A 19,797-nucleotide genomic window follows, 5' to 3' on the forward strand; every position below is an offset into this window, starting at 1 on the left:
ATTTATTTAGGGGTCTAGTCTGGCGTCTGTATTTATTTAGGGGTTGGGTCTGGGGTCTGTATTTATTTAGGGGTTGGGTCTGGGGTCTGTATTTATTTAGGGGTCTAGTTTGGGGTCTGTATTTATTTAGGGGTCTAGTCTGGCGTCTGTATTTATTTAGGGGTCTAGTCTGGCGTCTGTATTTATTTAGGGGTCTAGTCTGGGGTCTGTATTTATTTATGGGTTGGGTCTGGGGTCTGTATTTATTTAGGGATCTGGTCTGGGGTCTGTATTTATTTAGGGGTTGGGTCTGGGGTCTGTATTTAGGGGTCTAGTCTGGGGTCTGTATTTAGGGGTCTAGTCTAGGGTCTGTATTTATTTAGGGGTTTGGTTTAGGGTCTGTATTCAATTAGGGGTCTGTTCTAGGGTCTGGTTTTGTTTAGGGAGGTTTGGGGACTATAATAGTTTTGTAGGTCTATCTGTATTTACTCTAGGGTGTGCTCTGCGTCCTGAATTTATTTAGGGGTCTGGTGTTTGGTTTGAATTTATTTGTGCTGCTATAGAGGCTGGGGATGACTAGAGAAGTGAGGGGTCAAAGAAATCTTGGCAGGTAACTGCAGTGGTCTGGAGTAGTCAGCATGAAGGTCAAGCCTGGACAGAGGAAAAAAAGGCAATGAGAACATTTACAATCAGAGAAGATGTCATCCTGTAAGTCACTGGATATATAGAGGAGTTGTCACCTCTGCTGACGTGTTATATTAAATCCTGATATTTTACAAAAAGTCTCCTTGTAGTCCGGGCCTAATTGACAACTGTGAATGTGTTCCTGTGACTGCCGTGGTCGCGGACCGCAGACCCCTCTCATCCTGCCGACATCTCCCTCCCAGGGGGTGCCAGTACATGCGGCCGTTCTGCCGTTCTGCCCTACAGTGATCACTAGGGTGCGCACGCGAGCTCGTTCCCCGTCTTAAATGGCCAGCGTGCACATGTAAAGAATTAACTAATTATCCCCAGATCACCCTGGACTATAAAAAGGGTCCTGCCCTTTCACTCCTTGCCTAAGCGTACTGTCACGATCTGTGGGTATGTGGACCCACTAGGCCGCACTGCCGTAGCGGAGTAGCAGCTGGTCAAATAATAGTGTCCCAAGTCCAAGCACAAGGGTACCTGCTATAGTCCAGACAGTAGCAGTGGCTTAGGCACAGATGGTATCTCATGCCACGTTTTGCATCACCTTTCGTGAGAGTACCATCTGTGCCTAAACCTCTGCTACTGTCTGGACTATTGCAGGTACCCTTGTGCTTGGACTTTGTATAGACTTGGTACACTGTTATTTGATCAGCTGCTACTCCGCTACAGCAGTGCGGCCTAGTGGGTCCACATTCCCACAGATCGTGACAGTACGCTCAGGCAAGGAGTGAAAGGGTAGGGCCCTTTCTATAGTCCAGGGTGATCTGGGGATAATTAGTTCATTCTTTACATGTGCGTGCTGGCCCTTTAAGACCAGGAACGAGGAAGATGTAGTGTTGCAGGAGGTGGAGGGAGTTAATGCGGAAGGTAGGGAGTATGAGGAGATGATGCCTCAGTAGGGATAAGATGGTGCTAGATAGTGGATGGAGATGTTATGGAGGTAGAGTTAAGATGCTTTTGAAACGATGTTGGTGGGGCTGAAAGCGCTGCAGGCTGTGTATGACATTTAGTTCTGAGAAGCGCTGGCACCCGGCTGCTGCTGCTGCTGCCGCCTTATGCAATTGATATATGCACACTGTTATTTGTGCTTAATATGACTATTTCATTAATTTTACATTTATTTTATATTTACTTTATTGTAAATGAATTAATTTCTTTATGGCGGTGTTATCAAATGTGTGTGTGGCTCTTTTATCTGCTCTCTGTATGTCTGTTATCTGCACCATGTATGGCTCTAGTATGTGCGCCCTGTATAGCTCTTTTATTTGTGTCTTGTGAGGATCTGTTATTTGCACACTATGGTATATGTGTCCTGTATGGCCTTGTTCTTACACATTGTATGCGGCTACATTACTGTATTATTGCTGCAATGTAAACTAAAATGTGCGCTGCGATTTTATATATAAACATTTGCTCTGGATCTCGATTAATATTGTTGTCTGGTCTGGAGTCTGGATAAATGTTGCCATCAAGTCTGGGGTCTGGCCTGGGGTCTGAGTTAATTTAGGGGTCTGGTCTGGGGTCTGAATACATTTTTTGGGATCTGGATTAAAATTGTTGTTTTGTCTGGAGTTTGGATGAATTTCGACATCTAGTTTGTGGTCTGAAATAATTTATAAGATGTCCTATAACCATCATTGCCATTTGTCAGTAAATAAATAATCATCTAGCCTTTTTTTAAATGCTGACATAGTATCTGCCATCACTACCTCTTGGTGAAGGGCATTCCATAGTTTCACTACCATAAAGAACCCTTTTCTATATTGATGTTTGAAACTTCTTTCTTCCACACACAATGGGTGTGCCCTGGTCCTATGTAGAGTCCTTGGAAAAAACAGATCATGTGTGAGTTCTTTGCGTTGACCACACATGTACTTATACATATTAATAAGATCACCTCTAAGGCCTCATGCACACGTCCGTAAAAACGCCAGTAATTACGGCCCGTAATTACGGGCCCATAGACTTCTATTGGCCACGGGTACCTCCCCGTATGCTTACGGGAAGGTGCCCGTGCCGTTGAAAAATATAGAACATGTCCTATTTCAGGCCGTAATTACGGCACGGGCAGGCCCATAGAAGTCTATGGAGCTCCCGTAATTACGGGTGGCTACGTGTGTGTGCACCCGTAATTACGGGAGCGTTGCTAGGCGACGTCAGGGGATAGTCACTGTCCAGGGTGCTGAAAGAGTTAACTGATCGGCAGTAACTCTTTCAGTACCCGGGACAGTGACTACCGCTGGAGTTAATAGTATTAAAAGTTAACTTTCTTGCTTCTTCCTCCAGTCCGGCCTCCCGGGATGACTTTTCATTCCATATGACCGCTGCAGCCAATGACAGGCTGCAGTCGTCACATGGACTGCTGCATCATCCAGGGAGGCTGGACTGGATGTCAAAAGAGGGACGCGTCACCAAGACAACGGCCGGGGTACGTATGAACTTCTTTTACTTTACTTATTTTACCTTCAATCGATGCGGAAACTCTGCCCGAAAGGGCTGCTCCTTCTCTCTATTCAGAACTGATAGAGAGAAGGGGCTACCGATTAGTGCAGAGAAAACGGGTCCGTAAATACGGGTGAAATACTGGTAACACCGGACCCGTATTTACCGACACGGGTCTGTAAATACTGGTGGAATACGGGTCGAATACGTGTGACCAAGGACCCGTATTTACGGGAGGAAAAAAATACGTTCGTGTGCATGAGGCCTTAGACGTCTTTTTTTTCCAAGCTGAACAAGCTAAATTTTTCTAGCCTTTCATTGTAAGGGCCAAATCCCATCCCATTTAATAATTTAGTCGCCCGTCTTTGAACCCTTTTCAGTTCTCCTACATTATTTTTACAATGTGGAGCCCAAAACTGAATTCCATATTCAAGATGTGGCCTTACAAGGAATTTATAGAGGAGTAATATTACATTTGAATCATAGGTTTATATCTCTATTTCTTATACATACTAAAATCCTATTTGCTTTTGCAGTTGCTGCTTGACATTGAGTGCTGCTGCTTAGCTTACTTGTAACTAGAATACCCAGGTCCTTCTCTTGTTCCATTTAATGTATATGAATTAATGCTATTATTGCGTCCTAAGTGCATTACTTTACATTTATCAACAATAAATTTCATCTGCTATATTTTTTCCCATCCTGCCAGCTTATCTTGGTCTTTCTGTAATATTTTATAGTCAAGCTCAGTTATAAGTATCGTACATAGTTTTGTATCGTCAGCAAAAACTGACAATTTGTTATCAATCCCATCCACAAAGTCAAAGAGATTAAAAAAAATTCGGGCCTAACACCGATCCTTGTGGTACCCCACTGCTGACTTCAGCCCATTTTCAGTAAGTACCATTTATAACGACTTTGTTTTCTGTTTCTTAACCAGTTCTTTATTTACTTGCAATCATGGTCCCCCAGTTCCTGCCTCTGTAGCTTTTGAAAAAGACTGTTGCGTGGAACAGTTTTGCCCGATAATTTAGTGCACAGGTTGTAGCGTCCACGGCTGTGGACCGTCGGGATTACTCACCCCCGACGGCCACAGCCATGGATCTGTAAGCACTGCCCCGCATCTCCTCCCCAGGAGACACCAGCGCTCACTTCCGCTCTGTTCTGCTGTGTCCAGTAGGGTGCGCGCGCACACTCCTGCCTGGCCTTAAATGGCCAGCGCGCGCACAATCAGCTATTTACCCATGATCATCCCGGACTATTAAAAGGGCTCTGCCCTTTCACTCATTGCCTGAGCGTTGTTGTGTTTACCTGTTAGTCTTTCAAATGGTTCCTTAGTGTTATACAGTTCCCAGTGTTCCCGTACCTGTATCCTGTATGCCGTGCTACCGTTGTTCCTGTGCCTTAGAAAGTTGGAGTCATGTAGTGCCATTGGTTATGCCTGCTGTGTTACACCATGCCTGGTGTCTGCTGCCAAGGTCCCATCTGAGCCTAGCCGTTACTACAGTCTGAACTGCTACCGGTACCCTTGTGCTTGGACTATATAGACATTAACTTAGTACACTGTTTGGCCAGCAACTATACCGCTACGGCGGTACATCCTAGTGGGTCCACATACCCACAGATCGTGACACAGGTATTTCCCGTTGTTCATTTCAGATTGCCTCTTGAGAAAATGTATAACATATCAAGATCTACAGTAAAAGAGCATCAATCCATAAATCCATCTGGTTTATATTGGCGATGTATACATTTGAATATGGTGTAATGAATTGCATATACATATTTAACCTAAAGACCATATGACACTTTAAACAAAGCTGACACGCTATAAAGTTTATTTAATAAAAATAACATAATGAGTTTACTAGCTAGAGAAATGTGAAAATCCTTTTTTAAACTGTATTGCTGTTTGTCCAAATAGAACAGGTGTTCAAGTATTTCCCCAGAGCTGCCGACCTTCAAGTTTTTCCGATTTTACCCACTGAAGCAGCTAAAAATCTTTTATAACAAATGTTCATAATGAATCAAAAATATATCAATAGAAATTACGATATTGACATCTCTGTAACTAAGGGGTCAACAGTTTTAGGGAGGTCCTTTGAATCTAATGAGTACGATTGTCTTCTTAAAGCTTCTGCCTCTGAGCATGGATGTCCACGAGTTACACCAGAGGGCATGCACTCTGGGCAGTATGGGATATGTCCACTTGTATTATTTAGTGTTTGGAAGTCTTCTCTTTCATTGAGTACATGGCTAATAAAGCCACATGAACGTGAAGCTGGATAGTGAGACAGAGTGTTTTCCATTGAACATATTTCAATAGAATGTCTTCTGGAATCTTCAAGCCATGAAGTGGTTTTTTTAAGGGCACCGTGAGCATCCATGCTGTAAAACTTCTTCATATCTCTTAAAACGACATTGTTACTGTTTTCCAGTTTGACTTTCTGGCTTAATGTATATGCAGCCGAATATAATGTTAGTGTCTCACATGTCTTTAAGCTGAAGTGTTTTTTACATTGAGATGTATTCAATAAATGTGTCCTTTCTTGAGTTGCGGTCGAGTCTTTGAAAGTGTTTCTACTTGCCTGGGAAGCACTTGGACAATAAACAGTATCATGGCAATGTTGCGTGTAAACGTTTTGTTTGTCCATCTCACACAAAGTTCTTTCAGCTTTCATCGGCTTTAGAACGGTCGCCACATTTGTAGGCAGTTGGCAAACTGGTACAGTGACCTTTTCTGCTGCTTCACCTTGGTCACTTTCCTTGTTATCCAAGAAGATATCAAATGAATCATTCTGGACTGCTTTCTGTAAAAACAAAAATATATATATAAAATATAAACTAATAATAAATATAAGAAATAAAATGACAATAAAAAAAATAAGCATATGCCTATGTACATCACCTTGGCTATTAGCTTATATGGCCGAAATGTAGTGGAAGAAGACATGCTCTCGAAAAAGTGTCTCTGGCTGATTCAGCCTGGCAATCTATTACATGGTTGCCCATTAATTTCAATGGACTCCATGCATAGGTGTAACTATAGTTGTAGCAGTCACGGCAACTGCTTACACAAGTGCAAGAATATTGTTTTTTATTATCTGGAAAAGCAAGTTTGTAGGTTTCTGCTATTTAGCCCTACTATGTGCGTACTGCTTTGTGCAGATCTGCTATGTGACACTACTATATGCAATTTGGTTGCTGCTCAAGTAAAAATATTTGTTCCTCTGTTTGCATTACTGCAGTTCAGTTTACTGTCAACTTTGTGGTGGGAGTCTATCACTAACTTTGCTATGGTCCATTGAATTGTAGTTAGGCCGCTGGCTCCATGTAATACTATATTATCCCTGCAGGGGTCTCTGCAGCCACAACTTTTTCTGGCAATATCAGCTCATTTTACGGGGGTCCAAGAACAACTGATTTACCCGAATGCCAGGGTCAATTTATTCAGAGATGGGTTTGTCTTGTTGAGACAGCCATTTTAAGGTCCACTTTTCTGAACTGTACCTTTATGAGTGAGTGGTATACTGTACTGTACTCCGCCATGTCCACATGGTAATTAATAATAATAATTGAAAAAATAAACACAACATATCAGACACTCCTGATAAGTCAGGAGAGAACCAGAAATAATTAATAGTGTCTTAATAGATGAGAAGGAAAAAATCTGAATTATCTGTATTTAGTACCAAAGACCGATCTAGCAGACTGCGACCAGTGATCGGGCTATAGCTCCACTTTATCTTTAACATGGTTAGGAAGGTTGAAAAAAGACACAAGTCCGTCAAGTCCAACCTATAATCCTACCATGTTGATCCAGAGGAAGGCAAAAATCGCCATGCAGTGGATGCCGATTGCCTCATTAGGGGAGAATTTCTCCCCGACTCTACTATGGCAATCAGAATAAATTCCTTGATCAACATCCCATCCCCAGAATCTAGTACACATATTATATTTTTCAAGAAAGACGTTCAGGCCCTCCTTGAACTTGTTCAATAAATCAACCATCACAACATGCTATGGCAGTGAGTTCCAAAGCTTTACTCCTCTTCGGTTATGTTCACACGTCGCAATTTGTTACAGATTTTGGTGCAGATTTTTGAGCCAAAGCCAAAAGTGGATCCAGGAGGAAGGAGAAGTATATGTTCTTCCTTTATATTTCCCATTCCTTTTGAAACCACTTCTGACTGTGGCTTAAAAATCCACATCAAAATCTGGGACCAAAATATGCACCAAATTGCGATATGTGAACAAGGCCTTACAATAATAATACCCATCTATGATAATGGTAAAAATCCTTTCCTCTAGACGTAGAGGATGCCCCTTGTCATGGCTACAGGTCTAGGTGTAAAAAGATAATTTAAAAGATCTCTGTACTGTCTATTCACATATTTATACATAGTAATGAGATCGCCCCTAAGCCGTCTTTTTGATAAGTTTGATAACCTTTCTTGGTACTGTAATCCACCCATTCCTTTTACTAACTTGGTTGCCCTCTTTTATACCCATTCTAGTTCAGCCACGTCCTTACAGGTACCCAAAATTGTACACAGTATTCCATATGTGGTCTGACTAGTGATTTGTATAGGGGCAAAACTATCTTCTTGTCATGAGCTTCTTTGCCTCTTTTGATGCATCCCATGATTTTATTTGCCTTGGCACTTCTACAGGTGTCTGTGTGTGGAACTATCTACAGGGGTCACTGTGTGTGTTACTATCTACAGGGGTCACTGTGTGTGGCACTTCTGCAGGTGTCTGTGTGTGGAACTATCTACAGGGGTCACTGTGTGTGGCACTATCTACAGGGGTCACTGTGTGTGGCATTATCTACAGGGGTCACTGTGTGGCATTATCTACAGGGGTCACTGTGTGTGTTACTATCTACAGGGGGACTGTGTGTGGCACTATACAGGAGGGGAGCTATGTGTAGCACTATTTATAGGAGGCTATGGGTGGCGGCATACACGGGGTGTGAAACTATATACAGGGGCACTGTGTGGGGGTCGTCCTACAGGGGGAAGGTGATCTACCCCAGGGCCCTCCCATTTTATGAGATCCCATTAACATAGATCTACCATATTTTACAGCATGCAGGGATAGCTGTAACATAATAATAGAGGCTATACTCACCCCTACAATTTAAAAGTCAGCAAGACCAGATGGACACAAGTCCTTCCTGTCCCTATGCCACAGAACTGATAAATGTTTATTATCGGGATGACTGGATTCGTGTGGGTGAGGGCGTTGGTTGTCGGGGGGCGGGGGGGGGGAGTCCAAAGTTTGCTATATGGCCCAGTCTTTCCTAGTTTCGCCCCCAACCAAATCCGTCTGTAATATTATATTTTTCTCCTCTGAGTTGAATACTTTACGGGGAATGTAACCTGGCAGACAATGTAAGAACAGTCCGCAGTGAATTAGGAAGTAGAAGAGATCTGCAGCACAAATGAGCACTGTGAAGTTTCTATAACTGAGTTATGCTTTATCACAGAAATGTCATATTATGAACAATCTAAAAGGCATTCATGTGACCGATATATACACACTATACGTACCTGTCTTCGCAGCATTCTATGAGTAGATGGCGATCGCAGGGCAGCAGTGAGTTTTGGGATCACTAATTCAGGTTTGACGTCATTTAGCACAGCTTCTTTTAGAAGGCAGCTGCTGTCACTTAACTGGGAGTGAACATGGGTGCTAGAACCTAAAACAAAAGAAGAACTCAAATTATTCTTATTTATATGACTAGAATTGTATATCAACGACAATATGTGGTTAAATTCAGGATGCTCGTACATCTACCGTTTACAGCGCATTTAAGCAGTTGAGCAATGCGGTTTTCAATGTGCTTCACCTGCACTAACCGTACAGCCGAAACCAGGACAATTTGCTGTAAAACCGTATGTGGGTTTTGTTGTGTGATTCCTGGTTGTGCGGCACACTAGGGCTCCACTGTTGCTGCCTGTGCAGGCACGTGTAGGACTTTAGTCTTTATTTCATTCTGACAACCTCAGGGAACCATACTTCGCTAAAGGCCCATTCAAAGTCAAGGTGTAAACGGTGCGGTTTTCAGGGGGTACATGCGGGACAACTTTGCTGCCATTCGAATATACTGCTATAGTAAAATATTTAACTTCATCACTAGGGTTTCATAGACATTGATCTAATGTTATCCTCTCCCTTACAACACAATACACCGTCTGTAAAATATTTGTCCAAATTCTAAGGACAAAACCAGCTCAAGTCCCAATTCCACCACAACCTCTGAAATATTTCTTATCACTACTTTTACACTTAGGTCATGCCCAGATGTGATGGAGTTGCTGCAGATTTTTTTTTAGATTCGGTAATACTACAGGCCTTTACGCTATTGTTAAGGCTAAAAAATGTAAATGGCAAGGTATACTTCTTTAAGATTTTTAAATTGAAGTCAATGGCAGACATTTACAAACGTAAGAGGCTTCGTTTGCATACACTTGCACTGTCTATCTTTGCCTCCGGATCTGTTAAAACAAGCATGTTGTTGAAGTGCTCCCTTTTATTTATTTTTTATTTTTTTTATATAATTGACAAAAAAATTGAAGTAACTCTTCTCTGTATAAAATATGAATCTAGTAACCTCTGCACTTTATCAAAATTGCAATATACTATTTTGGTTTTCTCATGATAAATCCACAAACCAGAGGCCGGTTTAGATTCCTATCTCCCTACTGTTACCCCGATAAGTATTTTATTTTGCTTTAATTTCATGGCTAGGGATTTCATATGGCTGAGCTAGAACAGGCATCCTTGCCTAGTCCCTGTACGCCTTTCTATCATTACTTTCTCTTGAGCAGGTAAGTTATGCCTTCGGAAGATCTTGGAGGTCAGTTCCTCAATGCAAGCCTATAACGGTCACATCGAGGCTCTAATAGGCTTGTATAGAGAGACTGACTTCCGGTTCACACAGCGGACAGTGTAGGATTCAGATAGTCAGAGTGCCGGTCACATAATCTAATGGTGGCGCGGAACGGAGTGGATAATCAGTGGTACCGGGGTTATGGAAGACCTCGTGGATTATCCCTGTTCCAAAACCAGTACTCCTAGGGATTTAAGTGATGATTGTCCTGTGGCTTTTACTTCACATATGAATGTATTTTAATGGATCATGTTGTCATATTTGACTTCCATGGTTAATCAGTACCTGGACCCCCTGCAATTTGCATATCGCCCGCAGGTGGGTGTTGATGATGCAGTAATTTATTTGTTACACAGGGCGTATTCTCATTCTGTTACATAGTTACATAGTTTGTACGGTTGAAAAAAGACACATGTCCATCAAGTTCAACCAAGGGATGGGAAAGGGAAAGTAAAACATTTCTACACATTGACATAGGAGCTAATATTTTTTTGTTCTAGGAAGTGATCTAAGCCTTTTTTAAAGCCATCTACTGTCCCTGCTGTGACGGCTCCTGCGGTAGGCTATTCCATAGATTCACAGTTCTCACAGTAAAGAAGACTTGTCGCCTCTGCAGGTTGAACCTATTGTTTTCCAGACGGTGGGAGTGCCCCCTTGTTTTTTGAGGGGGTTTTACATGGAACAGGATATCACCATATTTTTTGTATGTGACATTCATATATTTATATAAGTCAATCATGTCCCCCCTTAGTCGTCTTTTTTCAAGGCTAAATAGGTTTAGTTCTTTTAATCTTTCCTCATAACTTAGATTCTCCATGCCCCTTATTAGCTTCGTTGCTCTTCTTTGTATTTTTTCCAACTCCAGGGCATCCTTTCTATGAACTGGAGCCCAAAACTGAACTGCATATTCTAGATGAGGCCTCACTAATGCTTTGTAAAGTGGTAATATTACATCCCTGTCCCGCGAGTCCATGCCTCTTTTGATACATGACAATATTTTGCTGGCCTTTGAAGCAGCTGATTGACGCTGCATGCTGTTATTTAGTTTATGATTTACAAGTACACCCAGATCCTTCTCAACAAGTGACTCCCCCAGTGTAGCTACCCCTAGGACATATGATGCATGCAGGTTGTTCGTACCCAGGTGCATAACTTTACATTTATCTATATTAAACTTCATTTGCCAAGTGGACGCCCAAACACTCAGTTTGTTTAAATCAGCTTGCAATTCACAAACATCTTCCACAGTCTGAACTATATTGCATAGCTTGGTGTCATCTGCAAATATAGAAATAGTGCTATTAATGCCATCCTCTATATCAGGGGTCTCAAACTCGGCCGGGTAAGTGGGCCGCATATAGAAAAAATGGGAAAGTTGATGGGCCGCATTACTTTCAAATTTGAAACAATACAAAATTATTGTTAATCAATTAGTTATTTGAACTACTATAACACTATATTACTAGAATAATAATACTACATTACTATAATAATAGCGCTAGGTTTAAAATTTGAGATATTTCTCCACGTGCTTATTTCAACAATCCAGCTTTCCAGTTTAAGTGTCGCTAAATGCAGTCCGGCGGCTCAGTTAGCACACATGTCAAGATTGGGCAGCCCCTTTTTAGATAGTGCCGCAGTGCCCTCTGTGGATAATGCAACACACCCCTAGATAATGCCAGTGTCCTCTTCAGATACTGTCACACACCCACTTGTAGATAACGCCATAGTGCCCTCTGTAGAGGCTGCCACAGTGCCCTCTGTAGAGGCTGCCACAGTGCCCTCTGTAGAGGCTGCCCCAGTGCCCTCTGTAGAGGCTGCCCAGTGCCCTCTGTAGAGGCTGCCCCAGTCCCCTCTGTAGAGGCTGCCCCAGTGCCCTCTGTAGAGGCTGCCCCAGTGATGTCAGGGGCTTGCCCAGAGCTGGAGTCCCAGGCAGAGCGCTAGTAGGCTCTGCCTGGGACTCCAGCTGTGCTCCTGACATCACTGGGACTCCTGCTCTGGGGAAGCCCCTGACATTATTGTCGATGTATGGACAGCGATGTCAGAGGCTTCCCCAGAGTCCCGGAGCAGAGCCGATAATAGCGCTCTGCCCGGGACTCCGCTCTGGGGAAGACCCTGACACACTGTCCATATATGGGCAGCGATGTCAGAGAATTCCACAGAGTCCCGGAGCAGAACCGACACCAGCGCTCTGCTCGGGACTCCGGCTCTGGGGAAGCCCCAGACATCGCTGTTCATATGTGGACAGCGATGTCAGGGAATTCCACAGAGTCCAGGAGCACAGCCGACACCAGAGCTCTGCTCCGCTCTGGACAAGACCCTGACACACTGTCCATATATGGGCAGCGATGTCAGGGAATTCCACAGAGTCCCGGAGCAGAGCCGACACCAGCGCTCTGCTCGGGACTCCGGCTCTGGGGAAGCCCCAGACATCGCTGTTCATATGTGGACAGCGATGTCAGGGAATTCCACAGAGTCCAGGAGCAGAGCCGACACCAGCGCTCTGCTCCGCTCTGGGCAAGACCCTGACACACTGTCCATATATGGGCAGCGATGTCAGGGAATTCCACAGAGTCCCGGAGCAGAGCCGACACCAGCGCTCTGCTCGGGACTCCGGCTCTGGGGAAGCCCCAGACATCGCTGTTCATATGTGGACAGCGATGTCAGGGAATTCCAGAGTCTCGGAGCAGAGCCGATACTAGCGGCTCTGTGTCCCGCGGGCCGCAGATAACAGCCCCAGGGGCCGCATGCGGCCCGCGGGCCGCGTGCTTGAGACCCCTGCTCTATATCATTAATAAATAAGTTGAATAATAGTGGTCCCAGCACTGAAACCTGGGGTACACAACTTATAACCGGTGACCATTCAGAGTAGGAATCATTGACCACAACTCTCTGGATACGGTCCTTGAGCCAATTCTCAATCCAATTACAAACTATATTTTCGAAACCTATAGTCCTTAATTTACGCATTCGACGTCTATGGGGGACAGTGTCAAATGCCTTTGCAAAGTCCAAAAACACTATATCCACAGCGGCCCCTCTGTCTAGGCTTCTGCTTACCTCTTCATAAAAACAAATCAGGTTGGTTTGACAGCTTCTGTCCTTTGTAAAACCGTGCTGGCTGTCACTTATAATATTTATTGTCACATAATTATGTATATAGTCCCTCAATAGCCCCTCAAATATTTTCCCCACAATTGATGTTAAGCTTACTGGTCTATAATTACCCGGCGAAGACCTAGAGCCCTTTTTGAAAATAGGTACCACATTTGCCCTGCGCCAGTCCCTTGGCACTATACCAGTCATGAGAGACTCTCTAAATATTATGAAGAGGGGGACAAAAATAACTGAAATAAGCTCCTTAAGAACTCTAGGGTGTAGCCCATCTGGTCCCGGGGCCTTGTGTACATTTATTTTATTTAGCTTGCACCATATCTATATTCATCCAATTCAGTATATCAACTGATATATTAACAGCACTGGCAGCGGCTACATCAGCTGCTCTTTCTTCTATTGTATATACAGAGCGGAAGAACTCATTTAGTAACTCTGCCTTCTCTTAATCCCCTGTGACCAACTCCCCATTACCACTATTTAGAGGTCCTACATGTTCAGACCTTGGCTTTTTGGCATTTACAGTGAAGGAAATAAGTATTTGATCCCTTGCTGATTTTGTAAGTTTGCCCACTGTCAAAGACATGAACTGTCTAGAATTTTTAGGCTAGGTTAATTTTACCAGTGAGAGATAGATTATATTTTAAAAAAAAACAGAAAATTACATTGTCAAAATTATATTTATTTGCATTGTGCACAGAGAAATAAGTATTTGATCCCTTTGGCAAACAAGACTTAATACTTGGTGGCAAAACCCTTGTTGGCAAGCACAACAGTCAGACGTTTTTTTGTAGTTGATGATGAGGTTTGCACACATGTTAGATGGAATTTTGGCCCACTCCTCTTTGCAGATCATCTGTAAATCATTAAGATTTCGAGGCTGTCGCTTGGCAACTCGGATCTTCAGCTCCCTCCATAAGTTTTCGATGGGATTAAGGTCTGGAGACTGGCTAGGCAACTCCATGACCTTAATGTGCTTCTTTTTGAGCCACTTCTTTGTTGCCTTGGCTGTATGTTTCGGGTCATTGTCGTGCTGGAAGACCCAGCCACGAGCCATTTTTAATGTCCTGGTGGAGGGAAGGAGGTTGTCACTCAGGATTTGACGGTACATGGCTCCATCCATTCTCCCATTGATACGGTGAAGTAGTCCTGTGCCCTTAGCAGAGAAACACCCCCAAAACATAATGTTTCCACCTCCATGCTTGACAGTGGGGACAGTGTTCTTTGGATCATATGCAGCATTTCTCTTCCTCCAAACACGGCGAGTTGAGTTAATGCCAAAGAGCTCAATTTTAGTCTCATCTGACCACAGCACCTTCTCCCAATTACTCTCAGAATCATCCAGATGTTCATTTGCAAACTTCAGACGGGCCTGTACATGTGCCTTCTTGAGCAGGGGGACCTTGCGGGCACTGCAGGATTTTAATTCATTACGGCGTAATGTGTTACCAATGGTTTTCTTGGTGACTGTGGTCCCAGCTGCCTTGAGATCATTAACAAGTTCCCCCCGTGTAGTTTTCGGCTGAGCTCTCACCTTCCTCAGGATCAATGATACCCCACGAGGTGAGATTTTGCATGGAGCACCAGATCGATGTCGATTGACAGTCATTTTGTATGTCTTCCATTTTCTTACTATTGCACCAACAGTTGTCTCCTTCTCACCCAGCGTCTTACTTATGATTTTGTAGCCCATTCCCGCCTTGTGCAGGTCTATGATCTTGTCCCTGACATCCTTAGAAAGCTCTTTGGTCTTGCCCATGTTGTAGAGGTTAGAGTCAGACTGATTAATTGAGTCTGTGGACAGGAGTCTTTTATACAGGTGACCATTTAAGACAGCTGTCTTTAATGCAGGCACCAAGTTGATTTGGAGCGTGTAACTGGTCTGGAGGAGGCTGAACTCTTAATGGTTGGTAGGGGATCAAATACTTATTTCTCTGTGCACAATGCAAATACATATATATAATTTTGACTATGTGATTTTCTTTTTTTTTTTTAAATATAATCTATCTCTCACTGGTAAAATTAACCTAGCCTAAAAATTCTAGACTGTTCATGTCTTTGACAGTGGGCAAACTTACAAAATCAGCAAGGGATCAAATACTTCTCCAGTGCCTTTAACACTATTCAACCTGGCTTGTTACGTGATAAGCTGATGAGAATGGGTGTTTAATGTTATCTGGTAAATTGGGTGTTTAGCTACTTGTCTGCCCATCCACAGTGTGTCAGTCTTGGTTCGTGTATGTCGGAGACATTGCTCAGTAATGTTGGTGCTCCTCAAGGTACGGTGTTGGCCCCGTTCCTTTTTGCGATTTACAACTCAGACTTTCAATATAATTCTGCTATATGTCACTTGCAAAAGTACTCTATTGACTTCGTAGTGGTTGGGTGTATGGCTGATGGGGATGATCATGAGTGTAGAGAGCTGATGGATAGGCTCAGTTCCTGGTCCAAGGATAACAGTTTAGTATTGAACATCGGAAAAACAAGTGAGATGGTGATTGACTATAGTAAAAAAAGGAGGACGGTATTTGATCCGGTGATAATTGGAGGGGAGGAAGTGTCAGCTGTTGATAGTTATAAATACCTGGGAGTATACCTTGATAATAGACTGAATTGGAAGTTAAATTGTGGTAAGATGTATAAAAAGGATTTGAGTCATCTTTATTTTTTGCATCAACTACGGTTCTTTAATGTCTGTAATAAGATTTTACAGATGTTTTATGACTCTGTTTTGGGGAGTGCTATCATGTTAGCCGTAGTGTTTTGTTATGGCAATGCTAGTTCTATGGATATTAATAAGTTGAATAAATTGATTCGGAGGGCCAGTAGTGTGGTTGGTTGTGTGCTTGACCCTGTTGAGGTGGTGGTGGACAATAGAATTCTTAAAAAGTTTAATAGAATTGTTATGTGTCCTCAACATCCACTGTATAATTTATTGAATTTGCATTTAGTATACGTTTTATCTAGGTTAAGTGTAGTAAGGAGAGATTTAGGAGCTCGCCTAGTGCTATCTCTCTAGTTAACAAGATCAAAAAATGATGGATTAGTGAATGGAATGGAGTTTTTTAAATGTTTTTTATGTATTGTTTTTATGTATTATATGTAATGTCGTTCTGTATTTGTTAAGTTTTACGTTTTTGCCTTGTTGAGATTTTTTTTAATTTAATGGAGCATACTCTGACTATTATTAATTTCCCTGTGGGATCAATAAAACCTATCTTATCTAAAATTTTACAATAAAGCTATCGGTAACAAAAAAGACTTTGACTAACTTTTACCTAGTCTACTTTAGAATCAGAGGTAGAAAAAAAGTTTTTCAAAGTTATTTGAAGGTATCTCGTTTTGCACCCAAAAAATAGTCACAATACCAAATGAGATTAGAATCCTATAACAAATCAATTACAGTCTCTATATAGAATTGGTGTTTATTTCCCATTCATGCCCTTTCCATAACCCATGGTCTAATTCCCCACCCGCTTGTTTGCTAATAATGTCGTTTTCTCTGTAGCGTGTGATTCTGCACAGTTTCATGCCACTTAGAAGCCAAGGGCATGAAACCAAACAGGGCTAGGCCCTTTTCCCTAGGAGCCCCAAAGCTGCATGGTTTGCACACCATTGACAGCCTAGGAATATAGAGGAATAGTAGGATCAAAAGAAGAAGAAAGTGTTTGGTTAAGAACTACTTTGCACATCAAATTATTTAGAAAATCAGACATGCCAACCATTTATTGGTTCTCAGGGACCCACGCCTATCTCTAGAACGGGGCACCCTAAACCCCGTTCTTCCGATCTGTGATGCGGCTAATGCGTGTGATTTTCGACAATGAAGAAGAAAACAGCGTAGCTCGCTGTGCTACGCTGTTTCCGTAACTCCCAAAGTAGTGAATGGTTGTTACGTAAGCAGCGAAGCATGCGAGCTACGCTGTTTCCGTAACTACCATTTAGTTGTATGGGACTTACAGAAACAGCGTACCTCAGCGAGATACGTTGTTTTTGTAACTCTAGACCATATAACCTTTTTTATGGTCAGAATTCACCTCATTCAGCCTCAACACAGAGCGGTAGAACGGAGTTTAGGGGGCCCCGTTCTAGAGATAGGTGCGGGTCCCAGATGTGTCGCATCTACATGACATTTATGACATATAATGTGGAGATGTCATAAATGTTCCTGCTGGGAAAACCGCTTTAACCATTTATCGGATCATCAATAACTTCAAGAATAGAGGTTTGATTACTGTGAAGAAAGCTTCAGGGCGCACAAGAAAGTCCAGCAAGTGCCTTGACCGTCTCCTAAAGAGGATTAAGCTACGGGATCGGTTCACCACCAGTGCAGAGCTTGCTCAGGAATGGCAGCAGGCAGGTGTCATTGCATCTGCACGCACAGTGAAGTGAAGGCTTATGGAGGCTGGCCTGGTGTTAAGGAGGGCAGCAAAGAAGCCACTTCTCTCCAAGAAAAACATTGAGGACAGTCCTCTGCAGTAAGTACCGGGATTGGATTGCAGAGGACTGGGGTAAAGTTATTTTCTCTGATGAAGCCCCCTTCACACTGCTTGGGACATTTCGAAGAATGATTGTCATGAGAAGAAAGGGTGGGCGCTACCATGAGTTCTGCGTCATGCCAACAGTAAAGCATCCTAAAAACCATACATGTGTGGGGTTGCTTGTCATCCAAGGGAATGGGCTCAAAACTTTGCCTAAGAACACTACCATGAATAAAGAATGGTATCGAAGCATCCTATAAGAGCAACTTCTCCCAACCATCCAGGAGCAACTTCTCCCAACCTTCCAGGAGCAACTTCTCCCAACCACCCAGGAGCAACTTCTCCCAACCATCCAGGAGCAACTTCTCCCAACCACCCAGGAGCAACTTCTCTCAACCATACAGGAGCAACTTCTCCCGTCCATCCAGGAGCAATTTGATGATAAACAATGCTATTTCCAGCATGATTGACCATGTCATAAGGCAAAAGTGAGAACTAAGGGGCTCAGTGAACAAAACTTTGACATTTTGGGTTCATGGCCAGAAAACTCCCCAGATCACAATCCCATTGAGACCCTGTGGTCACTCCTCAAAAAGTGGGTGGACAAAAAAAAAAACACAGAAATTGTGATAGACTCCAAGCACTGATTAGGTAAGAATTGGTCATCAGATTTAGCCCGGAAGCTGACATCCAGCATGGCACAGCGAATTGCCGAAGTCTTGAAAAAGAAGGGTCAACACTGTAAATATTGAGTCTTTGAATAAACTTGATATATTTGTCAATAAAAGTTTAAAAACGTATTAAATGTTTATAATTGTACTTCAGTAACTATAGAAACATCTGACTAAAAGATCTAAAAACCCTGAAGCAGAAAACTTTGTGAAAACCAAAATCTGTGGCGGTCTCAAAATAGTTCTCCTATGTGTTATCTATGGTGACCCGGCTCTAACAAGCGGTACAGAAAGTTGGTATAGAGGTAATCCGTTAAAGGGGTTTTCCCACTTTATGATAACTGATGACCTATCCACTAGATAGGTCATCAGTATATCATCGGTGCGGGTCCGGCACCCTGACCCCGTACCGTTAAACCGCTCCAGTGGCCTTCGGGCACCGGATGTTATGGCACATAATCGGATGTACGGAGCCGGAAGCAGTTGGCTCCATACATAGCATAGCGGCCGTGTTGTAGAAGCTCGGCCGCTATTCCGTGGCCGGAGCCAACTGCTTCCAGCATGTAAGTCCAGTGCATGGAGGCACCGGACCAGCTGATCTGTGCGGGGTCGGACCCCCACAGATCATGTACTGATGACCTATCCGGTGGATAGGTCATCAGTTGTCAGAATGTGGAAAATCCCTTTAATGAACTACTCAGCTTCTATAGATGTTACGGACACCGTTCTCTTATATAATATTTGTGCAATATCTTTAGTAAGAATAAGAAGTATAAACTACTTTACAGTGTGGAGAAGAATTGTTAATAAATGAAGGTGATGGGGGGATGGACAAGACCATATGCACTTTAAATGAGCTTTACTGCTCGGAGTTGTGCCTAAAATGATCATCTTGTCTCCTGTAGTTTGGCTTTCTTCCCATGTAAAAATATTAAAAATGTTCTTGCTTTATATTTGCTCTGTCAAGATAGTCTTTAAAAAGAAATAAAAAAATATCACGTCTTTGTAATTTGATTGTGTCATTTATTTTTCTACTTTATTTATCTTGAGGTTCCTACACCCCTTAAAGAAGCGCTCCTGTGGAGTCATGATGTCTCCTGCCATTCTTTAATAAGAAATATACATTTTAAAAAAAGCCCGTCAGTCCTGCGAATATATTTCTCAGCTGCCGGCGATAAAGCGTTTTACTAATAAGGTGCTAGTGGCATTTACTGTTGTGTCTGAACACATAAGCTGCAGGACGACGGCTCCACCAGATCACATTTCTCACTTCATAAAAAAAAGTGGGGTAATCTGACTTTCAACAGAAGTCAATTTTGACCACATCGTCTCTTGAGAGCGCTGTGACTTTCATGAAGAGAAACTTTAGATCACATTGGGGAATGACCACGCAGTAGCTTGGGGCTTAAGCGTTTAGGCCAGGTTTGCTTTAAATTTCGCCCATGTGCCTGTGTTCAAAGCTTGTGTGGTAGGTGGCGTTATCCTTACTTATACGAGTTTGCTGCTTGTGCTTCAGGGTGAG

General features: G+C 42.8%; 1 protein-coding gene across 11 annotated transcripts in view; it reads right to left on the reverse strand.

Annotated features, from left to right (window-relative positions):
• Positions 1–4,816: 4,816 nt before the first annotated feature.
• Positions 4,817–19,797, reverse strand: part of CACNA1G (calcium voltage-gated channel subunit alpha1 G) — a 338,489-nt gene continuing 323,508 nt past the window's right edge. For all 11 annotated transcript variants that reach the window (XM_075845569.1, XM_075845564.1, XM_075845566.1 and 8 more), the window contains 2 exons: positions 8,667–8,815; positions 4,817–5,921 (listed from right to left, as the gene is read on the reverse strand). In XM_075845569.1, coding sequence (XP_075701684.1) covers positions 5,160–5,921; positions 8,667–8,815 — 911 coding nt within the window. In that variant the 3' untranslated portion in view covers positions 4,817–5,159. The remainder of the gene's footprint in view (positions 5,922–8,666; positions 8,816–19,797) is intronic.

This window comes from Rhinoderma darwinii, chromosome 13, assembly GCF_050947455.1.
Source record: "Rhinoderma darwinii isolate aRhiDar2 chromosome 13, aRhiDar2.hap1, whole genome shotgun sequence".
Lineage (NCBI taxonomy): Eukaryota > Metazoa > Chordata > Amphibia > Anura > Rhinodermatidae > Rhinoderma > Rhinoderma darwinii.